This window comes from Anopheles aquasalis, chromosome Y (genome assembly GCF_943734665.1).
Source record: "Anopheles aquasalis chromosome Y, idAnoAquaMG_Q_19, whole genome shotgun sequence".
In the NCBI taxonomy this organism is placed as follows: Eukaryota; Metazoa; Arthropoda; class Insecta; order Diptera; family Culicidae; genus Anopheles; species Anopheles aquasalis.
The window spans coordinates 2129405-2157254 of NC_064879.1; the positions used below are offsets into that span (position 1 = coordinate 2129405).

The following is a 27850-nucleotide window of genomic DNA, read 5'->3' on the forward strand; positions in this document are numbered from 1 at the left end:
ACGGAGGCGATCTTGTGATACCTCGAGACCCCTTCGGTTCCGGGGGAGCAAAAGTCCGCCGCCAAAACCAGCCAACCGCGGCCAAGGAGCAACCAAGAATGGTTGCTGGTTGCGAAACATGCGGCTGAGCAGCATCTATATGTATAGCCTTCCACACACCTAGGTATATCGCAAGATTGTGTGTTGCACGCATATTTACATTTACGTTTTATGGTGAAATATATGTTTCACTTTATTTTTCCACATGTCCGCGTGTCTGGGTGTGTGTGGGGATGTTAATCAGAACGACAGAGAGAGAGAGAGAGAGAAAGAGAGAGAGAGAGGGAGCGGATGGCGATGAGCCAATCGCGGCCACGGCCCCGTGCGTATTTGTTTGTAAATTTGCTTCCCTCCAGCACTGCACTACCACCCTTTTCTTCCAATTCTGCTCCACCTTCTCCTCCTTCACCACTCTGCTTCCATCTCTATCCTGTCAGAGCAGATAATCAGCAGCAGCAGCAGCAGCAGCAGCAGCAGCAGCAGTTAAACGGCGTTTGCAATAACACCACACGTCGCCTGGCATTATAGGATGCGTATTAGGTACGGGCGGAACGGGAAAAGAAGCGCGAGAAGGGCGAGTTGGTCTGCCGGAAACGCCGGTGCTGATGCTGATGCCACACGGTACTGGGAGCCGGCCATTTGTAACGCATTAATCAAACAACATTAAAGTCGGTCCGCACCGGACCACAGAACACGCACTAGCGTTGTAGCAGCAGTATTATTGTGTCAACCGGTTCAACACCTGCACAGTACAGCGAAAGAAAGCCCAACAACAACACCGCATCCCGTGGGCTCAATGTTGTTATTGATGCATTTGATTTGAAGACAGTGAAGACTCCATCGCTCGGATTTTGCTCCTTTAAAGACGACTCTCGCAGACTTGCAAAGTTCCCGATCAGTACGGATATTAATTTCATTCAACAGACGTGGTGCAAAATGTGAAACGGGCAAACAAGCAGCAGCAACGCTGCACCGACCATCTCTTCATTCACCACCACCGTCATCATCATCATCATGCTGCTGCTGCTGCTGCTGCTACTGCATACACACTTGATCTGTCGCGGGCTCTCGCAGTGCTCGCCAATGCTCCCCCACCTCACCCCGCTTCACTGCAATGAGGCGCGGTATTATTCCGACGCGTTGCCGCAGCCCATGCAATCAAGCCCAGCATCCCAGCCCAGAGTGACTCGGGCTCGGCTCGGCTCGGGATGAACACGATTCTCGGTTCGCCGAACTGCTAGTGAGTGAGCGTGTGAGTGACTGTGGCTATTATGCTACGCCACCACCGTACGGTGTTCATGCACGCAGCATCTCCGCGCGCGCATATTGATCTCGGCCGATACGTAGGATGGCTATGGCTCGGGCCACTCTCGGGGCCGAGTGCCCGGTGTTCAGTTTAGCAGAAGCGTTCGTGGTGCCAACATGTGCATGCCGGGGTGCGCCGTTGTATCTTGAAACCAATACCAGAACCAGAACCAGCAGCAGTAGCAGCAGCGAAGAGTGAAGAAAAAAAGTGTGCTAGGTAAAGGGTGGAAGAAGGGGCGGAGGGAACGGGGTCCGGCTCGTGATAGTGTGGCACCAGGAGCAGGCAGAACGGGGCGGTCCTGTCCTGATTCCTCGCGATTCCGAAAGCGGCGGGACAGCGGGCGGTTCGGTCCGGATCGATCCGCGCCTGCCTAGGCGTTTGTTGGAAACTTTCCGTTCTTTTCTGAACTCCCCTGCATCACCAGCCAGCCACCAACGGAACAAAGATCAAGCGTGAAAGCGATCGAACAACAAAGTGCAACAACGATCCTTTTTGGGGCGAGTGGCGAGTGGCGCGTGTGGAGCCTGTACGCACGCACGATCACGCAAAAACAAAAAAAAGTTCACCTCCACCAGCAACGCAACGCAGCGTGTGTGCGTGTTTTTTCTTTTCTTTTTTCTTTTTTTTTTGGAGTGAGGTGAAACAAAGAACTGCCTGCCTGTGTGTCCGCTGGTGACCCTTTGACTCTTTTGTGTTGTCGCGGTCGTGCAGCAACATGTTCTTGGAAATTGATTCACTAGCTCGTAGCCGGTGCCGCGGAGCCGGAGCCGGAGCTGCTGCGGATGCTGGTGCTGCCGTTGGGCGAGATGATTGAGAATTCCAGCGAAACGCACCATTCTTCCATCAAACCACCACTCAATTACGGGGAGGCGATCAGGGCCTGTGTGTGCCACCGTGGCCATTTCCTTCTCCTTCTCAATAATTGGCGACAATTGGGAGAATCTTGGTCTGGTTTGTGTCCTGTGCTGAGAAGGATGTGTTTCTAGCTTTCTACCATATCGAATTCTGTGCTGGGCGCTATCAGTTTGCCGACAAAAATGTCTAATCCTTTTCTTTCTTCTTCGTTTTTTTTTTCTTTCCCTCTCTCTCTCTCTCTCTCTCTCTCTCTCTCTCTCTCTCTCTCGCTCTCTTCCCTGACTAGATAGTGTACGTAGTGACGCAAACGCGGTTAGCAGAAACAACAACAACAGCAGCAAGCAGAGATTCGCCGCCGCCGCCCGAGTGATTTAGTCTCGCGATCGCACATCGCCGGTGCGACTCCGATCGACTCCGACGCTCCTACTATCAAAATTCCCATCGAGAGTGTCCGGTGGAGGGGGGGGGGGGGGGGTGATCCAGCGGCAATCAACCTTCAGCATCGCAAAATATTCGATCGCTCGCAAACTCTCTCTCTCTCTCACGTCTCGTCTCGCCGTGCGCGCTATATCCGCAGTCCTGGACCCCAGTGAGTGTGAGACGTGGGTGTGGTGAGGAGGTGGATGCACGGTGCACGGCCGTGATGACCACCGGAGGAGTGGCCATGAAGCGAACGTTCCGGTTACGTCCCCGGAACTGGCCCTAGGGAAAAAAAAGAAAGGAAAAAAAGGAAAAAAAGCTTCTACCTCGGACCGCGTGCGTGCGTGCGCCGTATGTGTGCCAACACACACATTCCCACATGTGTAGTACGTGTGCGTGCGTGTGCGTTTGTGGTGTGTTGAGTTTGTGGGCTGTGGGCCGTCTGTGTGTGGCCGTCTAGTAGGTAGATTCGGTGGTGTGGTGTTGTGATAGTGTTGTTTGTTGTGGAAGTGCGTGGCAGGCATGAAGGTATGATGCATCTATGCAACAACAACCAATAGAAGCAGCAGTAGCAGCAGCAGTAGCGGAAGATAGTTACGGTCCCCGAGAGCAGATCATCAATCCTGGAACAATTCGCCGCAGCGCACCGCGAGCAGACACTCTTGCTCCACGCTCTTCCCCACTCTCAAGCAATCTTCAATCAAAACAACACCCCTGCCCCGCCCCGTGTGCCAGACCGTAGCGGTACCAAGTGAAGTAGTGCACGGGCCTCAAGTGGCTCAAGTGGAGTGGTGGGTTGGTGGTGGAAATAGACGTAAAAACCGGAACCGGAATCGGAATTTCTGAGCGAAGAAGTTTCGCAGCAAAGGAGGAAGAATACGGGCCGGTGGAAGACGAAGAAGAAGAAGAAGAAGAAGAAGAAGAAGAAGAAGAAGTGCTAGGTAGCAGCCGAAGCGGGAAAGGTGCCGCGCCCGTATTCCAATGGTGTCGTGCAGCGTTGCGGCGCCGACCTACTACAAAGCGGAAGGCAGCAGTATCATGCCATCATCGACGAAGTTTACGTTGCAATGTAAGTGTGCCCAACCTACTAGTACCACTACCACTACCACTACCACTACTACTGCTAGTTACTAAATAGTGATACTAACAACCTAAACCTCGGTACCTGTGTACAAGATGAGCCTTTCTTTTTTCACCTCCACATCAACTTTTCTCTTGGTTGTCTCCATTTTGCTCTCGAACCGAACCGGCCCCCCCCGAGGATCGAACACTAGGTGCTATAGATCGGCGATAGACTCAAAATGGAGGCCACCCGCGAATGGTTCTCCATTCCGAACCTGGACGTAGCCATCACCACACCAGTGTGGGAATGTGGGGATGGGGACTTCAGGGTATCAGGGAATGTGCGCCGTGCGGGTCGAGCGTTTCCGCTCCGCATCCACACGCTCCACGCAGACACTATCGGATCGGGCCGCTCTGCACACCGTGAATCCCACCAGTCCCCGGGGGCCCCCCCCTCCCCGGTTCAGATAAGATAGGGTCGAGTCTTCGGCATCATCTGGCCACTCGCTACCCAACCGTTACGGGTGTTACGGGGTTGCTTCCTCTCGTTTTCCCTCTCTTCTTCTCTGCTGCTCACGGCACGAGTGCGATCTCACTCCACCAACACTAACATGGGGAAGGAACCTCCCAGAAAAAAAAAAGAAACCAACGCGCCCTGCCGGCGGACGAAACCCCTTTTTTTTTGTGCTGTGTCGGGAGCACCTTTGAGCGCGCTTTATCGCTTGCTGCTGCTGCTGCTGCTGGCTCCGCTCCGCTGGCAATCATCATCGTTGGCGTCGTCGTCCGATGTGGCGCAGCACAATATACGCTCCTCCTTCTTGGGCTGTCAGCACCCAGGCGCGGACAGCGGGACGGTAATCCCAGGCACAACGCAAAGCCCCCGTGAAGGTGCTGGTGCTCCAGATCCCCAGGGAGCTGGTCCGTGGCGATACGATACGCGGCTACCATCTTGAATCTCTCGCTCTCTCTCTCTCTCGCTCTGTCGCTCTGCGGGTTAACGGAGGAAGCACCCATTTGCTGGCTGGCTGGCTGGCTGGCTCGATCGGGCCTTGTCCAGTGATTGTTCTGCTCGCTAGAAAGAACCCCTTTCACGGTACACACCGAGGGTTGCACGGGGTTATCAGTAGCCACAGCCCCAGCCACCCTGTGCCCTCCATCCCAGACCTCCGGTGTAACCCCTCGGCTTTCTAGCTATCGCTTATCGCGCACGCATACACAAACACCCCGGGGCGAGGCGAGGAATGCCTGGGACATACCTGCTCCTACTGCTGCTGCTGCTGCTGCTGATAGCGAGGGGGGAAGGCAAAGAGAGGGAAACACGGACGAACAGGATCGGTCCTGGAATGGTTGTGTTGTCGGTGGGTGCGCGATTTTGCGCGCCGATGGCGTCGATCACTAGTCCCGGTATCGCACACACCCTGACCTACTTCCGACTACGCCCTACGCCGACTCCCACGATCGGACGTCCGGTTCCGGTCCGTGTGTTTGTGTTGAGGTCCGAGATCACCGCCGTGTTGTTGTTGTACACTCCGGGTGATGGGATGCCCGGGGACGGTCGAGGCTCGCTCGAGGTTGTGTCCATGTCCGTGCGCGCTGTGTCACTCCGTACACTCTGTGTGTGTGGGCCGAGTCACCGAGCGCGCGCGATAAGGACCGGGCGAGCGAGCTTACAGATTGTCGAAGTCGTCCAGAGACCGCGACCGGTTCTGGGCGGTCCCCGTGGAAGCCGCGCGTTATCAGCAGTGTGCGAGCGATGGCAGCCTACCGGGACGACTCCGTACCCACCACCCAGCCCGGTCCCCGCCTGGTCCCCGTCCCGTCCCCGTACCTCGTGCTCTCTCGGTGACACTGCGCAGCACGCGGTAAGCGATATCTCGCACACACCAGCACCACCAGAGCACCATCGGCCACCAAACGGTCATGTGTCTTTTGTCCACTAGGAAACGGGCCCGGCAGGAGGTGGTTGTCTGGACGACAAAATGGCGCCGGCGAAAGAAAGAAAAAAGGGGAAAAACCCGTGCAGCGCGGGGCCCCGTGACAAATGAACGAAAGACAGGGAGCGAGAGAGAGACGGAGAGAGGGGCCGAGGTCTGATCGCGGGGACTAATGGCCGTTTTGCATGGTTTTGCTTACTCTCGAGGCCACCCGAGGGAGAAGAGGAGACAACACAGGAGGAGTGCGTTGGCTGCGATAATGCGTCCCCGGTTGTGCGGTTCGTGGAAACGGACCACGTTTCCCTATCACAGGCCCAGCGGCCCTGGGGACACAGCAGTACAACACCACGAGCATATGTGGCTAGGGTTGGCCCTTATCCAGTACATGGACCGGTACGGGACCGCTATCACTTGTAGCTAGTGACACAAACACAAAGACTAGCACAAAATGCCGCGAATCACCTGAAGGATACACCTCAACACGACAGAGCGGTAGAGAGGAGGCAAGAGGATGGCTTTTGGTACTCCTGTCGTCGTCGTCGTCGTCGTCGTCGGTTCGGCTCGAGCCGATTCCCGGTGTGGCCACCACCTGGCTGGCCGAACGTATCCTGCCCCGGACGGGGCGGGTGAAGGATAATATGGGGATAGAAAATTGGGGCTAGCGAGAGAGAGAGAGAGAGAGAGAAGAGAAGTCTAAAGGAATGGGCGGTGCCCGGTGTGGATATATAGTCACGCGAAGTAATCGCCCGGCGCTATAGCTGAGCATGTGCGCTAGCGGAACACAAAAAAAAAAAAAACCTCTAGTCCGGCCACTCTAGGCATGCTCGGAGGACACTGGTGCCTAGTGCTGCACAGTGCTATCTATAGACTATGGTGAGACCATGGGCGATGAAGAGGCACGCGAGAAAACGGAGAAATACGGCAGTGCGTGGTAGGACCATGACCGCAGGACGACGGCCTCATCGGCCGCGCGCTGTGGGCGCCTGCTTCGTTTGCCTAGAATCGCCAGGTCATAGGTGACTGGCGCCCCCCCCCCCCCCCCGCGTGGCCCGGGGCGAGACGAAAAAGAATCACACGAATTTAGCTGGCGCCACTCGAAAGCGACATTGACGGTCAACTGCAACAACATTACAGCAAATACTGCGCTCGAAACTGGTACAGAATTGTTCAAAGGCTTTCACAGGAGCCTCCTGTACTTAGTGACGCACGGGCACGACAGAAAACCGTTGCAGCAGAAAAAAAAAAAACGGTGAACCGGAGTAGCGCGCTGGAGCAGTGGGCCCCTGTGTTGAGCTGCGCCCGACCAACAATCAACCGACAGATCACGTCTACTACTACTACTACACAGGCTGGTGACTCACCGATCCCCACGCCCCACAAGGACAACAGTGCGGGGAGCAGAGAGGGTGTGGAGTGCGCGAATTGATAAAGCTTGAGACTCTGTGGACGCTCTGTGCTTCCTGGAAAGATAGAAAGAAAGAAAACATACACAGGAGCGGAGAGGAAAACCGTGGCGTGAAGTGGAGTGGAGGAGCATCCGCATCTCGCTGCCGCTATCACCCAGCACTCGATCGACCTTTCGTGGAACGGGAAATAAAAAAAAACCCTCTCGCAAACCACGCACCTTCCGACGTACCATCGAAGACTAATCATGTGCTGCTAGTGTTTGTGTGCGTGCGTGCGTGTTTGTGAGCCTTGTGGTGTGTGTATGTGCGAGTGTGTGCTACTTTTCCGAACCCCCCCCCCCCCCCCCAAGTATGGCCCCCAAAAGTACCCAAACCCAAGGTGGTGGTGTGGTGTGGACAAAAGCAACCAGCAACCTGCTGTTTAGCTCGCGCTTGCAAGTGATGTACATGTAAAGACATAGAGTTCGCGCTGCCTTTCGGTGTGTACGCGTATGCATGTGGATCTAGCTCACCGTGTTGTGTGTCACGGTGGAAAACCATGGAAAACCCCGCCACTCGACGCGACTCGCACTGTGCAATAAAAAAAAAATGGTTGAACACAGAGGGCCACGGTTCGGCGTCGGTAGTGCATTCCTGTGAGTTTGATTTAACTCTTTTTGGGTACCGGTAAAGTGACGTCTTGGTGGTGTATAGGCCCCCCTAGTAGATCAAACGGGGGGAAAAATCGGCACGGCGGCGGTTTGCTGTGTTACGCAACGTCGGCGCAATTCATTTCTGATGTGCCGCCATCTTGAGCCGAGCGTAGTAGTTAGTGCCTTTGCGTTCCCCTTTGCCATTCCTGTGCCCCATTACGATCGCCCGCGGCGCACAGTTCGGACGCCGGTCGGACGGAAGAGATTCGGAAGAGAAAACAAAAGAAAAGCACGTGTTGGCACGGGGGAAGGGACCGGGGATCGATTCAGGTGACCCTCAAGGCGCTCTTTCACCCCGTGGAACGCATTCTGTTTTGCGCCCTGCGCGATGAGTGTTCCATCCAGTCCATTTAGTGATCAGAATTGAGTCATGGCGGTACGAGAACAACGACTGCATTAGTCAGAGTCCAATGGTGTCCAAGAGTAGTTGCCTTTTGATGACGGTTTGCTTGTATATACAGTGGTCGACATAAGTAAAAGCTCACCTCTATCTGGTCCATCACATTTTCGCCTGTAAATTCGTCATTTTCGATCGCAAAGGCCTTGTGAAGTTTTCTGCTAGAAGCTCTAACTTTTCTCTTTCCAAATCACTGGCTTTGAGCTTGGTAGGTTTGATAGTCTCGTTTTGAAAATTCTTTAAGTGCGAGATGGTCGATCACGAATGTGACAAAAGTAAAAGCCTACCTGCAAGGAAACATGTTTATCAATTCATATGGGCCACTCTTACCCCAGATTTCCATTCGCAGCCATTTTGACATGTATGTCACATGGTTTCAGTTATGTTGCGTATTATTCTCATTGTATTGTCTCGTAAAATAATAGTTTTTAATAGAAACGTCGTTCATAACCGGAAATTATATAAAAAAATTCCCATAAGGTGATTCTGAACGATTAATACGACGAGAATGTCTATGAGAACTTATGGTTTTAGCGATTCGTTTAAAATCGTTTTCCTATTGCTCAACGAATTCGCTTCCTCGGGCCCATACGCTGACTGAATAAATAAAAAAAAATCATTCCGGGTGTCAATATAATTTTCGTAGCCCACGGTACTGTTATTTTCACTCATTCAACATTCTAGTTGAACTGAAAAACTGCTCCATACCCTCACCGTGGCTCATTGTGACCTGCAACTGACTTTAATTGATGATTGATGACCTTAATTGGTGATTCTAAAAACAATAAACTACCTCTCGAGCCTTCTTTAAGCTTGAAAACATATTTCCGGATGAAATTAAAACAATTCAGCTTAGTTTTGGATGAAACGAAAGTCTGTTAGCATATCCACTCCTGTGGAGCTTATCTTCCGTGCCATACTTCGCTCCAAAATTGGCAGCGAAAGGGATCCTATGATTGAATAGATACGTTACTTTCGATGATTTCTTAATCGCTGGAGTTTTTTTTTACGTTTTTTCAATCATCCGTTTTCCTTGAGCGTCCGAAATTTGAAAGTCTACTGATCTAGGACATTGGTGATTAATTAGCATGTCATGAACTACCCTCCGATTGATGATGATTGTTCTGCTACTATCTGTTGAAGTACTTGGTTCAAACAACGATTAACAAGCAGTTTTCCGATGAGCATAGGGTCTGCTGTCTTTCGATACACCCATTCCACGTGCAAAAACCCGCGCGCAAACGACTTTCTACTGGAGAAGCTGGAGGATAAATGGATTTAACATGTGTAAACGATACTGGAGGGCACGTAAAACATTAAAACAGACATAAATAAAAGCCCTATTAAAGATACAGTAACCACAGGGCTCTGTCGGAGTTCTAGTAATATTTATTGCAAAGTGGGCTTATAATTTTGTCTCATTCGTGATCGACCATCTCGCACTTAAAGAATGTTCAAAACGCGTGACTATCGAACCTATCAAGCTCAATGCAAGTGATTTGGAACGGGGAAAGTTAGAGCATCTAGTAAAAAAAAAAATTACATGGCCTTTGTGAACGAAAATGTCGATTTTACAGGCGAAAATGTGCCGTAACCACTGTAATTGTGCCACAGTTTGAGGCTCCAAGGATCACACCGCTGGACCGTGGCCAAGGGAAGGGGGTGGGTGGGGTGATAGGGCGATAGTCTCCCGTACCTATGTGGACGCCTTGGACGTGCGTTCAATCGTGCTGCGTCAACGTCAATTGCGCGTGTATTGCGCGAGCTCGGTTCGGTTCGGTTCGGTTGAGTGTTACGCGCTCCTTACGATGCCCCCTTGCACACTTCCCTTGCCGCTGATCAACCTTGAATCTCCGCCCCGTTCCGATTTTATTTGTTTTCCTTCTAACCTACATTTCTTATCATCGTAGCGCTGTCCTGCGAAAACGTGTAGTCGTCCTCTCACTCACTCGCACTGTTTCTCTGTATTCTACCATCTACAGTTCCTTCCCTGCCGTCCGGATTGCTCAAGGATAGTGAGAGCGATGCGCTAGCCGCCGCCGACTGCTGCGTCCAGTGCCCCCAGTGCCACCAGACCGTGCGAGGGATCGAGGTAAATGTCCTTCGCAGGTTCCCATCGGTTCAATACCAATATGTGACCATTTCAATCGATCAACCCTACTCCGAGCACAAATCAGTGCCTTCAAGCGATCTTCAAGTATGCGCGCGTAGATGGATGGACGTCGATCGTCGTGTTGGTGTTGTTTTTTTCTTCTTCTTCTTCTTCTCTTTTCCGTTGTCTGGTGGTTGCCTCCTTCCCCACTCCTTCTTTCATCGATCGGGCGAGCGTCGGCGGAAACAGATGCTTCCGCGATTCGGCTGAGACACACGGCGCGATTCTGAGCCTGTGGGAAATTCCCCGGGAGCTGCGGCGTGCTGTCGTGTTGTTGTTGTTGTTTTTTTTCGCGCCCGAAGAGGACGTCCCGCTCCCCCCCAAAACAGACATCCCTCCCCTCAGTTTTTCGCCCTGTATGTTTTCGCCAACGCGCGTTCCCAACAACCCGCACTGGTTGGTGCGTTGTGGCGGGGTTGCGGTCGCGGACGGATGTTTTGCGGCCAACCAGTCTGCGACGATCGGCGCGCGTAGGCTGGTTGTGCGGTTCCGTGCCGCCTGTGCTGCCCTCCTTTTAGCACCACCACCGTAGTGCGGATCGGTCCCTCCAACATTAAAACAAATGACGTACGATGATAAGGAGTTAGCACCTTCACCGAGTGCTGGGAGCGGGAGTGAGCGAGCGCGCAATGCCATTGACAGTATATAGTGCTGGCACCCGGCACCATCACCTCTACTAGGAGCGCACAGAAAGCGAAGAAGAAGAAACAGGGACCGCAAATGACATGACCGGATGTGGCTGGATTAGATGCTGGGGCTGGGGAGGTGTCAGGGGGGAGGGGGGGGGGCGTATAAAAAAATAGGTGAAGGAGCTGCTGCTGGCCGGCCGCTATAGTGGCCGGTTTGGAATGTGCGACAGATTATGTGCGCGTCACGGTGCTGCTGCTGCTGCTGCGGTAGGCCACGTCACGATTGCCGTCACTGGCACCTCGGGAACATCCCGTGCCATGGAGCAAGCTGGAAGAAGCGCGCTATCTTCGAGCCGCGTTTTTTTCTGTTTTCATTTCATTCTTTCGTTTTTTTTTTCTTTCCCCGCCCGCAATCTGCATGTAACTGATCGTGCCGCGCTCTCGATCGAGCACAAATCGTAAAAAAACGGCTCTCTGGTTATTCCATGCTCCATTAGGTCATCCCGCCACCACACCACGCTTACCTTCCTTCGATTGCGAGATGCGAGACTACACGGCAGAGGCTCTTCGTTCGCGCAGGAGCCACCAACAGAGCAGCATGTTTGTGCAGCATCTGCCACAGTTCTGCGAAAGAGGCACTTGACGATGACTCACGCACGCAAACACTCGGCATGCACATCGGTGCATCCTGTGCGAGGGGGGGGGGGGGGGGTGGTGTAACCGTAGCAAATCCGATCAGTTCCAACGATCAGGCGAGCGTGCGCTGGATCAGACTTTACGAGCGCGAGCGCGTGTCTGGAAAAATAAATGTGGCCTGTTTTTTTTTTTTAGTTAAATTCAAGGTATACCGAGATTGCAGCAGCCTACGCACGCTCGCTGACGTCAGTTAGGTTGCTTGCATCGGTGCTAGTGCGTGTGTATCAGGTGTACCAATATGAAATGAGCCGTTTTGGGTGAACGTGATATTTTTTTTTTTAAATGAAACGGTAAATCATAGCTGACTCAAAGTACTGTCCATTTGTTGGAGACACATTTCATCTATCTTTTAGGTAGTTTGTGGCAAGGTAGTCAACCAATTGTTGATCTGGTGGCCAAAATCAGTCAGAGACCCGAATTTTTACTTTCTCGTAGAACTTGAAGTGCTGCCCAGTCAATGCGTGTGCGATGGATGAAAATAAATGATATTCGGAATGTTCCAAGCCAAGCGGGGGGGGGGGGGGGGGATAGCAGCTCCCAACCAAGTTCCTTTACGATATCCTGAACAGGTTTTGCTCGATGTGCTGGTTAATTTCAATTTTCAATTTCGAAGCGGTCTGGGTTTGCACTTGATGTTGGTCGTTGCCCAGCACTTACTCATTATTTTTTTCATTATTCAATGTAATTCTGATAGTTTTTCAAGCATTCGATGCGAAACCGGGAGCAGTTTTCTTCAAATGGAAACAAAAGAATAATGCTTCCCACATTTCGTCATTTTTTGGAACCAAAATGGTCATTTTCAACACGATGCCAAACTCGATCTGTCTTGTTTTTATAGTTTTCTGGGTATGAATAACAGATGTCCAAACAACAAAAAAAAAATGAGTTCAGATGCGCTTACACCAAACATTCACGTTTGACACATTAATGCGTAATAGTTCATTTCACATTGGTACACCTAGCAGTGTGTGCACTTGTTCCATGGTGGTATCCCATCAGGGGGGGGGGGGGGGCGTTCATTGCATTTCCTATCGTTGAATGTTCCCGCAGCACCGGTTATTGTCGGTCAACTATTTAGAGTTTTACTTTCCCGTTCTCGATTAGTGCACCGCCAATTTGGCTACTGATCGCCGCCTAAAGTGAGTAATCGTCAGTGAATAAACAAGTGATTTAATTCACTCGCGGGTTTTTCAAGTGTTTAGTCGAAACACACACTCGCCAGCTACGCCCGCTGCTGGCACTGGGTTCGTTTCGTTTCTGCGAACGAATTCCTATAGTGCTTCGCTTCATAATTCATTGAATGGATTATTGTTTACGTGTCCGGCGCCTTCCCCCTTTCGGCTATTGGTCGGACGGTTTGCCGGGGGGCGCCAGCAAATTATTACCCTCTTCTTCGATGCATTCAGTAGCTAAGAGGTTGGCCTGTCGATCGATTAACTACTTTTCATTGAAATGTTGATCTTATGTTGTTTTTTTTAACGATAGTAACTTTCATGCTAAAAAAAAGGCGTCTTTCCTAGAACGTGAACGTGAAGTATGGGGTTTTCTGATCGTTCCAGGTGCTTAAAGATCACATCCGTGCCCAGCACAGCAACGGCAGTGAGGCGGAAGTCGACGGTAACAACGCGCGTGCTCCGCAAACCGCCGACGGCAGCAGCAGCAACAGCAGCAGCAGTAGTAGCAGCAGCGAACCGGATGACAACGGCAACGAGGAAGAGGAAGACATGGCCGTCGACGGAGTGGACGGTGGAGACGCCACAGGGCAGCGCCTCGGAGCACTGGAGCTGGAACTGACACGGCCTAGCCGTGCCAGTGGCGATCTCGTCGGTAGCCGGCTGCAGGCCAAGTGCATCAGCTTGCTTCAACGCCAGCAGGAGCAGCAACAGCTCCGTCAATCCAACCAGCAGCAGCAGCAGCAGCAGCAGCAACAGCAGCAGCTACTAGAGCAAAGCCACAATCACCAAGAGAACGGTGGCGAAAGGCCGGAAGAGCCCATTGAGACGCATTCGCCACCGCTCCATGACAGCGGTCTCGGTGAGGGCATCACCGGTGACCGAATGGATACGCACGCCCCGTACGCTTTATCGCCGGCCCCGCAGCACGCCACCGGCACTGGACACACGGATCCGTATGGGCGCACCTCGCTGGTGGTCAGCCCGGCCCGGAGCGGCAGTAGCATCGCCAGCAGTGCCGCTAGCTTCCCGCTCGATCGCAAGGAAGCCAACACCGATATGCTGTACCTGTGCGCCCAGTGTCCGGCCACCTTCGTCAGCCGGGATCAGTACGAGAAGCACGAGCTGCATCACACCGCCTCAGCCGTCGTGGTAAGTACCCTTTCCCCCCCATACGGATAGGACTATTCTGACATTTCTTATAAAAACTGTCCGCAATTTTGACCAAATGAGTGTCGTCCTGTTGTGCAATTGCGTAGTTCTAAACCAGGGTGATTATGATTTTGTAACAGTTTACTCTGGAAGATTTGCAGCTTCTTTAAATGACACAATGCACATTTGTACCAAATTAGGGGCGGCATAGGTGAGAATAGGCCTAAAGCAAGTTTTGAAAAAGAAGCAAGTTTTTTTTTTCTGATGTTGAGTTTGGATTTACGGTTTATGAAAGAGTATAGTGATTTTAGAGTTTTTTTTTACCGCCTTCATGATAGATTCATCTATGTGATGGTTAAATGTTAGGTTTTTGTCACGGTGCAGACCTAAGAATTTTACAGTTCTGGTCCACGGCACCTCTGTCACTGGTAACTTGCTGGGGCGCTTCCTTCACGTGAAGTATATAGCCCCAGTTTTAGCTTCGTTCGATTTTTAAGTTCCACTTCCGGCAATACTTAATGACATTCTTAAGAGCACTATGTAATGAACTGATAATCTTCGTCGGTTGTTTGGCTGTTACCGATAGAGCAACATCATCAGCGTAGAGGTACTGCTCGCAGTTTTTTAGGCGAGGGATATCTGCTATAAATATATTAAATAACAGCGGGGATAGCACACTTCCTTGCGGTACTCTGGCTACGGGGTTATAGGGTGCGGCCTGAGCATTGTTAATTTGCACTATGTTTTGTCGATCGGTCAGAAATGATTTCAATACTTTAATTAATGGTGCTGGAAACTTCCGAGTTTTCCAATATTTTGCCCATGCTACTGAGGGGGCTGATCGGACGGTAGCTACCTGTAAGAGGGCCGGATCGTTGCCTTGTGTTTTTAATTCTTTTTATTTTTCCGATTTTCCAATTATCTGGGAAGTATCCGATTTTAAGGCAACCGTTAAATATTTGGTTCAGTTTGTTTATAGCTTTATTCGGCAAACGTTTTCGCATAGTGTTATTGATTCTGTCCATGCCAGTCGATTTTTTGTTTTTTTTTGCTTTTTTTCTGATTTGTTTGATTTCAATCGGTGTACACAGTAATCGAGGGTAAACGATTATGGATTGATTTTTGTTAAAGAAGGTGCCTTGTGCGTTTGTTAACTGCTCTCTCGGCAGGACTCACCGAGTCGAATGTGATGTAAAAGGGCTTTAAAAAATTGATCCCAATTGCCTCACTTTTCTCCACTGCACTTACGGGGGATACGTTATTAACTGTTAGTGGCGGCATGGAGCTATGCTTATTTGTTATACAGGGTGCGCCATCAGGAAGTATCCTATTTTAAAGTTGAAAAACTCACTGTTATTTTCAGCCGAATTTGACAAATAGGACAGTTTCTGAAACTTTAGTCTACGCCATTTTGGTAATGCATCACTTCACTTTAAAAGAGCGGACTGAAATTGTCACACTTTACATTGAAAATAATCGGTCAATGGTGAAACTGCGATCGTGCAATGGATGGTGAATCCTCGTTCACCGCATATCACGGCGCAGGGCTTTTTTCTGTGAGTCTGTTTGAAAAATAAGGGTTTTGCAAACAAATTAAAGGCTATGAAACAACTTAAAGCAAATATTGGAGCTGCCAATTGCCAAAATATCTCCCTTAATGTTGTGAAAACAATGTGAAATGTCCGAAAGAGAGCCTCTTTTTTGTATGTCGAATGAAGGCGGTCATTTGATCAATATCATATTTTGAGTATGGCATAGAAAAACCTTAAAAAAAACTGGTTTATTTTTTAAAATCGGCTGAAAAATGGCAGTTTTTCAACATTCAAATAGGATACATCCTGATGGCGCACCCTGTAGTTTTGACTAATTTCCATAGCTTTGGTCTTCCATATTGATTTCTTCCAGATTCTTAGCCCATGCTTCATTTGTTATATCGTTTACATTGAGCTTTATCGTATTGCTAAGAATGAGGAAGATTGATTTATACTCTAGGTTTCTTCTGTTCCGCTGCCACTTTTTCCTGAATTTGTTTCTTAATTTGATCAAGATTTTAGTACCTTCCGGAATGCTTATATTGTGTTTCGCCGGCGTCGCTTTGGGAACCGCGGCGTCATGAGCATTTCTTATCTTTTCCGATAGTGAGGAGATCATTTTGTCTATCTCATCTTTGTTGTTTATTTCGGTTTAAAGTGGATGATCTATGTTTTTGCTAATGCCTTTTGTGTAGGTGTCCCAGTTAGCCATTTTATAATTGCCATAAAATCTGTTGGGATTGATTGTAGGCTGTGCATTGTGAATTTCGAAAAGGAACGGCAAATGGTCCGCAGAAAGCTCAGCTTTTGTCCATATATCAGTATGGGTGTGTGCCTGTTTCTGCCGCATCTTCCGGTTGTGAATCCCAAGCAGAAGATAAAGATTAATAAGGGCCACGCGGATTGTTTTTTTGAGTTCCGTTTTGTGCCAAACAGGCGATCGTTCGCCGATCACGCGCCATTCAAATTACGCATACAGCCAGCCAGTCAGCCAGTCAGTCAGCCAGCAAAAAAACCCACCGCATGATGGCGGCGACTGTGCTCTGCGCTCTCTATGAATAATGATGGTGCCAGATCCGGACCGGACATACACATGCATCGGTGGCACAAGGCACACACAGAGGCAATAAAGTCAATAAAAAAAAAAGAAACACAGAAATCATCTTCTACCGAACCATCCGCCCGCTGTATCCAGGGCCAGGAAAGGGGTACGGCGCCACGGAGATCTTCCTCACAAAGCGCAAGCGATGCTACCGATGTTGTGCGTTGTATCTCTAAGTATTGCGCGTCTGTATGCTCCCAGAAGGCTATGAAGTTGTGCTCGCCACGCAAATCGCCGCGTTCGATTGCTTGTATGGCGCGTCATTACCGTAGCAGCGGTGCAGCGAAAGCAAGGGAGAGAGAAAGAGAGAGAGAGAGACAAAGAGGAAAAGATAGAGGGAAAAAAGAGAGAGAGATAGAACAACGTAGTGTAAGAGCAGGAGCGTGCAACCGTGTGGTGGTTTGAGGTTGGCGGTTTTTTTTTTATTTTTAAACCAATTCCTCGGGACCACCTCGCCCCTCACGACGCGGTCTGTCTGACCATGTGTGTGTCCTCCAAAAATGGAATGGTGTATTGTGAACATCTGCTTTGCCCCCTCCCACCACCGATGTTGGCACTGGTAGCAGCAGCAGCAGCAGCAATACGCGGCGTGGCAGCGACCGCGATGAGTGCGCTCTCGAAGGAGACATACTGACACACACAGGACAGGAAGAAGGCGACTGGCGGTGCATATGTTCTTCTTCTCTCTCTCTCTCTCTCTCTCGGTCTTATAGGCCTACCTGCGCCTACCTTCTTGAAACCCACAGCTCATGTTCGAGTGCCGCTCGCAGCTCGCGGGCGGATGCACTCAGACGGGGATGGTTGGGCATGTTTGCTGGTTCCAGTCGCCCTCCAGGATGGAATCTAGTGCAGGTGGTCCCAGGGCTTCCCAGGACTCGGCTCGCCGAGAAATGCACGCACACACATACAGCAATCGGTATCGCGTCCGGAGCCACGGATCCGGCTAATGAGTCGTGTCAAGTCGCGGTGTAACGAGATCAGCTCCGGCACAGGGTGAGACAGCGATTAGGCTACGAGCTGAGCTGTCACTCGGATTCCTTGGTTCTCCGAGGTGTGCGACGCGCACGCACGCACGTACGGGGAGCGCACCTCGGAAATGGATATTTTTACCTTGACGGCTGCGAAGAGGGAAGGGAAGCGAAGTAGTAGTAGCAGCAGCAGCAGCAGCAGCAGCAGTAGAAGATAAAGCCGGCACACCGGTAGGGTCCCCTATGGGGTACGCTCACGGTTTCGCACATTATCTGGCACTGGCACTCTCATCCCTCAACGCCCCTTCGGTATATATAGATCCTCTCTCTCTCTCTCTGTTGTGCGCCTTGGTCCTGGGAGGGCGAACAACCACGCCAGTCCGCGCACAAATCCGACACCCAACAGCATTTCTTCATGTTTATGCCTGTTCTTATTCTTGCTCTTCTCGTTTCCGTCTCCTTTGGGGCTTGCTTGCTTTGCCCATCATCCCATCTAACCAGAGCTGCAAGGTGTGCAACAAACCGTTCGCCAACGTGTACCGCCTGCAGCGCCACATGATCTCGCACGACGAATCGACGCTGCTGCGCAAGTTCAAATGCAACGACTGTGATAAAGCGTTCAAGTTCAAGCATCACCTGAAGGAGCACGTCCGGATCCACTCGGGCGAGAAACCGTTCGAGTGCAGCAACTGCGGCAAACGGTTCTCCCACTCCGGCTCCTACTCGAGCCACATGACATCGAAGAAGTGCATTAACATGGGCATCAAGCTGCACCATCACCACCACCACCACCACCACCAACAACATCCACACCACAACAACAACAACAGTAGCAGCAGTAATCGGAACCAACCGCAGGAGTTGCTATCGTCACTGCCGTACGGTGGGGCCTCGACAACCATCATCAGCACCAGCACAAGCAACAACAATACCAGCAACAGCGGTAGCAATAGCAACCACAGTAGTAGCAGCACCAACAGCAACAGCAGCAACAGCAACCACAGTACCAGTAGCAACGGCAAAAGCCTTACCATCGCGAGTAACACGGCCACCGGCGGCAAGCAGTCGAATCGGGGCGCCACGGCGGTAGCGGCTGCCGCTACAGCAGCCGCAGCGGCCGCACTCTACGACTGGAGTGGCATGGGAGTCGGCAAGGGGCTGCCCACGTCTCCGACCTCATCGATCGCTTCGTCCACTTCCTCGTCGGCTGCAGCAGCAGCTGCTGCGGCGGCCGCCGCTGCTCACCACAGCCTCGACCCGGCAACCGCGGCGGCTGCAGCGGCTGTAGCGGCCGTGACCGGGGCCACCGCTGGTTTACCGGGCTCCACCACCACCGAGGCCCTCTTCCCGACCCTACTCAACAAGTACGCCCAGTCACCGTACAGTGCGATGAACCTGCTGGCCACGTTCGGTCACCCGCTCTACTCGATGGCGATGATGAGCAACCCGAGCTACAACTTCCAGCGGCTGCTAGAGCTGTCGGCGGCTGCGCAGCAGCAGCAGCAGCAGCAGACAGTGGATGCGATGGGATCAATGGTATTCGGAACACATCATCATCATCATCAGCAGCAGCAGCAGCAGCAACAGGAAGAGGAGACCCCATCGGATGCGGCGATCCGCGAGGAGCAAGTTGACGTTAAGGTCCCGGTGATCTCGCCAGCATCGGCAACAACAGGGCGGAACGAGGGTGACCTTGTCGGCGATCGGATGGATATCGATGAAGAAGGGCCACAGCCAGGCCAGGAGATGATGGAGCAACAGGAGGAGGTTTCCGTTGGTGACCAGCAGGGGCAGCAGAGTTCCCCCGTAGCAACGGGCGCCGGTACCACGGAAGCGATGGACATGGCCGGTGATGATGCTACGGACGAGAAGCCAGCTGTGCCCAGCAGTAGCAGCAGCAACAGTGTGGACATGGTCGTCATCAAGCCAGAGCATTCCGATGATGAGCAACCACCGCAGCAGCAGGAGTGCGAGCGAATCGGGGAAACCACAGCCCACGTGGCAGCACGGTCAACGAGCCCTTGGCCCGAGCCCACCAAAAAGGAACCATCGGTGGACGGTCCAGAGGAAATCCCGGACCAGCAGCAGCAGCAGCAGCAATACGCAGAAGGTAACGGTTCGGAGGTGTCCTTTGCATCGGCAGCACCTACCAGCCAGCCACCGCCGACGGTGGTGAAGGAGGAGCCTATGTGCGAGGATACACCCGCCAATGACAAGACGCCGCAAATGGCGGCCGAGTCACCGGCAACCACAGCCCCGCCGGGTGCCCAGCTGCCCAGCTGTCTGTACTGCAACGAGCAGTTCGAGCAGCAGTCGGAGCTGATGCACCACACGCAGCTCTGCTGCAAGGAGTCGCTACTGCGCAATCCGTTTGTGGCGGCAGCTGCGGTCGCAGCGACTGCAGCGGCTGCTCGGCCATTGACGGCGGCCACCGGTGTTCACAGTAGTAGCGGGAGTGAGGACGATACCGACTACGAATGTGCCGATGGAAGATCAGCAGCAGCAGCAGCAGCAGCAGCAGCAGCGGCGGCGGCGGCGGCAGCGGCGGCTGCTGCAGGTCTCGGTAGCCTGTTCGGTAGCGCTGATCTCGCCCTGTCCGGGCTTGTCGGTGCGGGTAGTGCCAGCCTGGGTGCTAGCAGCACCAGCAGCACTACGAGCAGCACCAGCAGCACTACGAGCAGCAGTGGCAGCATCATCAACGGTACGAGCGCCAGCGGTAAGGTACGCGTACGGACGGCCATCTCGGAGGAGCAGCAGAATGAGCTGAAGCGTTACTATGCGCGCAACAGCAAACCAAGCCGGGACGAGTTCCAGAGCATCGCCCAGCACGTGAAGATGGAGGCGCGCGTCGTGCAGGTGTGGTTCCAGAACAATCGCTCCCGGGAGCGCAAGCTGGGCTCGTCGGTGACGGCACAACAGTACCATCCGACGGCCGGGGCAGCGACGGGCGGTGCCCCGAGCTCACCGCTCCACGGTGACCGTGCACCGTCGGTGGTGGCGGGACACGAGACGGCCGACCAGCCGCTCGATCTGTCGCTGAAGAAGGAGCTGGGCTGCGATGGTGCGATGAGCGCTACCGCTGAGGCGGCTAGTGCGCTGCTGAGTGCCGCCAGTGATCCGGCCGCCCTCGGCTCACTGCCAGCTGCCTTGCTACAGGCCGCCGGCCAGGCAGACACCATGTCGGCCCTGAACGAGGCCATGAACCTCACCTTCAAGGCGTCCTGTTCACCGACCGCGTTCTACTACAATGACATCCACCCAATCCACAACAGTGGAGCGCACCACCAGCAGCAGCAGCAGCTCGCCAGCACGAGCCCGTTGACGCACGGTTATGAGCAGTGCAGACGGGACGGGACACCGTCACCGTCGATGGCGGAACACCAGCGACATCAGCACCAGCACCAGCAGCAACCACCGCAACCGGGCTCGCTTGCGTACACGCAAGTAGGTGGTGGAGGGGGACAGGCAGGGGCCGGCTCCTTTCACGACCCGTACGTTACCGTGGCGATGGGCCAGCTGTTCCGTCAGTTCTCGCCCGACCTGGCCGCCAGCGTGACCAGCTTGAACAGCCTTAGCCCGAGTGCGCGCGAGCTGAGCGATGGGGCGAGTGCCGGTACCACCGGTAGTACGCCGGTCGGTTCCAAGTACTACAGTCCCACCTTCCCCGACAACCAGCAGCTGATCCAGTCGATGCTGAACGTGCCGAAGCGGATGGCCTCGTACGTGTGTCATCCAACGATCGGTGCAGCGGTCGGTGGTGGTGGTGGTGGTGGCACCGGTGGCACTGGAGCTGCCGGTGGTGCAGCGGCCAACAAGGACTTCCCGGCCCCGGATGCCGAAGGGCAGTACGTGTGCGATCAGTGTGACAAGACGTTCAGCAAGCATAGCTCGCTCCAGCGGCACAAGTACGAACACTCAGGTAAGTGTCACCCGCCCGGGAGTCCTTTCGAAAATGTCCCAAATTAATGCCGTCCTCCTTTTCTCTCGTCCTCGCCCCCCCGGGGTAGGTCAGCGGCCGTACAAGTGCGTCGAGTGTCCGAAGGCGTTCAAGCACAAGCACCATCTGACCGAACACAAGCGGCTGCACAGCGGTGAGAAGCCGTTCCAGTGTAGCAAGTGCCTGAAGCGCTTCTCGCACTCGGGCTCCTACAGCCAGCACATGAACCATCGCTACTCGTACTGCAAACCGTACAGGGAGGGCAAATAAGGCAACGATCCGGGGCGGGATATTCCGTCCCCCGGTGTAGTGCCGGCACCGTACACCACCACCAGTGCTGCCGATGAACCATCGCAGCCGCCCTATCCGTACCATCCTGCACACCAGTCCCATCCTTCCCCACATCTGCGCCACCACCACCAGGGACACAGCTATTACCGGCGGGGCGGGGCAATACGGCGTGGTCGGGGCCGGCCATCCGCCCAGGCGTACCTGGGCCGCCCGTTGCCCATCACGACAGTAACGCCACAGCTTCTGCCGGCGACACCACCGGCGGCCAGCCTGGGCACCTCGGCTCAGGAGGTCACCGATGGGCCAACCGTGGACCACCACCCGAACCAACATCAACACCTCCTGCACTACAGCAACACAGCAGCAGTCCCACCGATATTACAATCTGTAGAACAACTACCACCACCAGCAGCACCACAACTATCATCCCCACCACCACCACCACCACCACCATCATCATCATCGTCGACGGCGGTGCAACATCAGCAACCTTCCCAAATGTTCCATGATCAGCAGCAGCAGCAGCAGCAGCAGCAGCAGCAGAAGCGTTGTCCGTTGTCGCTGCTGCCACCACCAGCCGAGACCAGCGCTGCTCCATACCTGAACCAGCGGCGGGGCCGGCGGCTGTACGTTGACTGCTACCTTAACACGACCACCACGGCCGAGGCCAGCGTCAGAAGCAGCAGCAATTGTAGTGGTGGTGCCACCGGACACACTTCCTCCTTTCCATTGTTTCACGGTAATGCCGCCACCAATGGCGTCCGCTGAGCAGCGGGGGGACAATGGCTTAGGCTTAGGCGCAAGCGTGAAGAAGGGGTTTTGACTTATTTTAAATGTATACACACACACACACATAGGCGCAGGTATCAGCGCCCTACATTTAAGTATTTCCTACTGCACAGCCCCACGCGCCAGTAGGTTCAAAACGGAGCCAGTTTACAAGCACACGCATTCGCACGCACATACCCACGGCAACACACAGATGTTTGTATGTATGTTATGCTGTGTGTGTGTGTGTGTCTGGTAAGCGTGCGTGCATAGGTCTGTTGGAGTGTGGAACGTGGAATCAGAAAAAGAAGTACTGTTATCGAAGTAACGTTGCCGGAGGTGCAACGATTATTTTTTTTTTTGGTTTTAAATTTAGTATTTTCTTTTTTGGTTTGTTTTTGTTTAACCATGCTTTGTTCTTTGACAGTTCCGCTTATGCTTATGTTAGTGTCGATAAGTATCTCTTCCCCCCCCCCCCCCCCCATCTCCTCCCCTATACAATACCACCCCATCGTCTTCGCATCCTCGTACTTAACGAATGGGTAATGTACGCAGAGTTTGCCCGAGACGTCCCCCCGCCTCCCCGCGAAAAAGGAAGGGCAATTGAAAGGAGCCGGAGCTCTTGTTTGTTTGTGGCACACGCGCTGCAACCGCATTTACTATAGTTAAACGCATTATTGCTCTACGTTTTATCCATTTATTAATGCCATTATCTCTTTACAACGGTTTTTACCATTTAATTTCCTTTACTATACGGCTACGGTTAAGCTTACTACGATTTGATGCAAAGCGTACGCATCAAGAAAAAGTGCCATCCCCCTCCCCCCTCCCCTCAACCCTACCCTCTCTTCCTGTTTTCGTGTTGCAGTCTCGTCCCTTCCTGGAAGCGACGATGCTTTCTCCTCGAGACGCAACGGATTCAATCATTTGAGAATTAAAAATAAAAAAAAAAACGGATAGTTATAATATTGTTAGTTAAAAGTAAGCACATCGGAGGGTTGTTTGTTTGACAAAAAAAAAATGAAAAACAAAAGAAAAACAAACGAACCATAAACAGGCAACCCTTGGCGCGTCCTTCAAACAATGTCACTTCCCATGTGCCGGGCAAATGAATGGAAGCGGCCGCCGCTACACCTACACACATCTGGCGCTCTACTCTTAAAACCCGAAACAATGTATCTCATTCCTATTAAGTCTAATAATGCCTTACTGCTAGTGTTCGCGCGTCATTCGAAGAGTTAAGAATTAGTCGGAATTTATTACGAATGAATGAATGGAAATCAGTTACTTATTCTTACATTTACTATGGTTAGCAACAGATCGTTTATGCAGTATGCCGGCCGTGCGTGAAGGCAGGATGTAAAGGTCGCCCACAAGCTGGTGCACGTACTCAAAGGAAGCCATTCGGTTGAGTTTCATTTTATTGCTAGTATTGTGAACGTAGGCTCACGCGTTTCATTACGTTTTATAACGGCACGCTACTGCCCGGCTATGAATGTCTGACATGACAACTATCAGTGTGTGCACCTTTGTGGGACGGGATTGCGTATTACCCAGAACACAGACCCAGACATGCACCTTCGTTTGGCGTTAGTAGTATTTTTCACACTGTTTGATTAACGTGAAGTTTTTTTTTTATTTTATTATTTGTTGTACGGGCGGTTGTGTGGAAGAAGCAACATCGTTTAGCGTGCTGTTTGCGATCACGTTTCATTTTCGTTAAGGAAAATCACGCCACGATGCCACGTAAAATTCCGTGCTATGCTAATGGCGGAATCATTCTACTCTTTGAAATACATACACATTGAATATCCCCCCGCCCCTCCCCCCGCACACAGACACGCACACACAAACTACAAGTGTACCCTATTTTGGACCAGGAAGTGTTAACAAGACAATACAAAACATTGCGAGGATAAGGGAAAGGAACTAAATTTAATAACGAAATATAATGAGCAAATGTCATGTCAACAGCTATGCTGAAGCTGTTGAACCAAGAAGGGAAGGAAACATTGGAAGAAAATTCAGAAAACCAAACTATAAAAGGGAAACAAAAATTTACCGCGCTGTAACAAGGAAGGAAGACCTTGAGCAAGAAAATCTAAAAACAAAACTATCCCTTTAATCTTATTCCATTAAGCCTATAGATATTTTCTCCATTGAACTTACGCCAACACTAAGCCAAATGAAACGCATAAAAAGGAAAAATGAAAAGCAATTGTCGCACCATCCTGCAGTACGGAGCATGAGTATGAAATACATTTAATACATAACAAAAACACATTGTTGATTAACACGAGGAAAATGAGATATCCCCGCTCCAGCTTCAGCTAATTCGTACACACGTTCGTGCGTTGTACATCCAGTTGAGCGAACCCGACGTCATTCGCTGCTAGGGAGCAATCCGAAGGGGTTTTGGAAGCGGAACATGAAAAGAGTGTCATTTTCCTCTGGATAAGGTACTTGGTCTTTGTATAGGAATCCACAGCCTACTTCATTGTTATGAATTTATATGAATAATTGAATACGAGGTAAGCACACGCGTGTGGCGCCCGTCTTCTTTTTAGTTAGTGTCTCAAATCGCAACTGCAGCAACAGCAGCGGCAGCGGCAGCGGCAGCGGCAGCAGCAGCAGCAGCTCATGCAGCCAATGCACCTATAGAAAGGTTTCAAACGCGGACTTAAATAAAACAAAGGAATAATGATACTATAGATTCTTATAGCAAGTACTGCAACGAACGATGTGACGAGCGGCTCGGAATGGGTGACTCGTTACACGAATACCAGTATGTAACAGAGAGTGTGATAGCGAACGGCGGTGATTTAGAACAGAGGAAACAAAACAAACATTAAATACTAAACCAAAACTAAGATTAGAAGGAGAGAAGAAGGTGGAACGGCGTAATGTGCCAACCGAGCAAAGAAGGAAGGTGCGGTTGTGTATTCACGAGTTATTGACTGCGATCGATGAAGGCAAGCAAGATGCATTCGCTGTAATTCTGAAATTGGGGGAGGGAAAAAAATGAGTGGTGATTTTAATGGCATTTGATAGTTGTTGATTTTCACGATCGCTCTTACATACCTTGTCGACTGTCGACAAAGCAATGTCCATTTTGCGCTCATGCGCACCATTTTTCTCCATTTCAATTGTTGCTTCAGTCAACTTCCCGCCATGACGCCATCGTCCGATTTGCCCACTATTCAGAGCTTATTGTTTGCTATGGTTCTTATTACGCACCTTCTTTTGACCTGAGGAACATTTCGATCAGATGCGGTGGAAAGCAAATTATATTAGCACTATTTGTACATACTATTACTTTTGCGTAGCACACCCAAACAGCATTTATCGAAAATCAATGGCCCCTCTCCCCCACAAAAAAGGACATGCTATCCCCCTTCTCAAAAATATAATTAAAAATTAAAGCAACCCCAACATCAATTTAATGAACATTCGAGCATATACTAAAGAAGAAACATAGGCTAAGGAAATACACATAAACAATACACTTAACAAAGCTTCAAAAAGGGTGAACGCTACTACGAGAAACACGAAGAGTCCGGTCCAGATAGTTCGATTAGATGTTATTCACGGAGCAAACCAAATTCACGGAAAAGATAATTAAAGTAATTACGCGAGCCAGAAAAAAGGGGCAGGCAAACCATGGCAAACGAGATAAGCAAACGGAATGGGATAGACAAGGTTAAAACAAGTTATTACTGCAATTACGCGTTTGTGTTATAATACAGCAAAATATGAGCATTTTTTATATACATATTGTATACACAAATACAATCGCCAAACCGGGTTGCTGCAGCAGGTTGCGAACGTTAGGGTTATGAGAAGAAAATTATTTAATTGCGTCAAAAGAGAGACTAGCAGCGGTGACGTACGCTGGCGACGGTTAAGGTTGAACAGCTCGCTCTCCCTCTCTCTCTCTCTGTCTCTCTCGCTCTACTCCCTTTATTTTTCCAGTACACAGGATGGCGAGAAGCAGCATTTAAAGGGCCTTCCTTCGATGGATAGTAAACTTTTGCTGTTGCTCGCACGGATAGTAGCTCGAGAAACGAGATGAACGAAAACAATCGGAAATGCAAAAAACGCGTTTGTATATCGTCTTAGAAATATGAGAACCTAAACGAACAGAAAGTGTCTTTTATTGAATTTACATTAATTGCAATCGCCTATACATATATTAGTGATTTATTAAACCGGAATAATTTAGCTATGAAAAATTATACCAAGCAACAGCAAGATGGAGGAGGCCATGCGAGCGTTAGACGTTACTAAGTAAGGTCTATAACATGACAAGAGTGGATGGGCTGAGAGTGGGAGAGAGAAAGACACCAATTTTGTCGTACACTCAGTTAGGCGATATATTATATTTAAACACATTCAACCGCTAGCGCTAGCGGGACAACCGGGGGTGGAAACTGCCGTCAGTTATTATGGTCTGTGTTTCACCAAACCAGCAACACAAATAATGCCGAGCGGAAGCAATTGATTGTTTAAGCCATAAAACAATTACCCAGTTAAAAAGTTGATGTTGCTGAGGAAAGCAAATGCAAGCGGAAACAAAGAGCAGTCAGATGAGACGGAGAAAAATGGCGAATAAGGCACACTTGATTGACAACCATGTTTCGGCAAAACCCTTTTTCTTTGGAACAGCGATTAAAATATCGCAGAAAAATCGCAACGAAAATTGAGCAAACCACGGAAATCGAATATTTGGCTATTGCAATAGTCAAATTCCAACATACACATACCCACACAAACAAACACACACAGAATCCATTCACGAAGGATACAAAAAAAAACACACATACAACTAATCATTCCATAAAAGAAGGCAACAGGTAAGGACGAAAAGTAGGTAGACGAAAAAAAGGAAGCGTAACATAATTATATGTATATATATATATACATATTTATATACATACATAAATATATATTATATACATATACAACAGGTATATTGATTAACACTCAGCCAGAACTCACTTTATGTGTTACTTGATGAGTTGACTTGTTACAATCCTAAGTTGGAGAATAACAAACTAAAACCGAGTGCACGCTGAGCACACATAAAAGAAGAAAGAGAGAAAGTGAAGAAAGAGGGAAAAACAAAACACAGTGGAAAACCCAAACGACCAGAGAATTTTTTCTATGCTATTCGTTAGCAATTAGCAGAAAATACGCTGAAGAGTACCAAGTCAGACAATAAAGATGAGAAACAAACTTACCAAAATAAGTTAATATCTAAACCGGTGTCGCCGTTGATTGGTGGTGTTTGAATTTTCCTGCCCTTCTTCCCCAGCCCCAACTCCACTACCCCTTCCGTAT

General features: G+C 50.9%; 1 protein-coding gene across 5 annotated transcripts; it reads left to right on the plus strand.

Moving 5' to 3' along the window:
- The first annotated feature begins 1441 nt into the window (after positions 1-1441).
- LOC126579566 (serine-rich adhesin for platelets-like) lies at positions 1442-27360 on the plus strand. Of its 5 annotated transcripts, none has more exons than XM_050242970.1 (6): positions 1442-1561; positions 2487-3689; positions 10094-10203; positions 13148-13912; positions 18016-21433; positions 21522-27360. In XM_050242970.1, exons 2-6 carry the CDS (start codon positions 3602-3604, stop codon positions 21719-21721), a joined length of 4581 nt encoding a protein of 1526 aa, XP_050098927.1. In that variant the 5' UTR covers positions 1442-1561; positions 2487-3601; the 3' UTR covers positions 21722-27360. The 5 variants fall into 5 exon arrangements, with proteins under 5 accessions (XP_050098927.1, XP_050098928.1, XP_050098926.1 ...); XM_050242971.1 differs by having other exon boundaries at positions 1443-1554; XM_050242969.1 differs by having other exon boundaries at positions 1461-1561; positions 2491-3689.
- Positions 27361-27850: the final 490 nt, after the last annotated feature.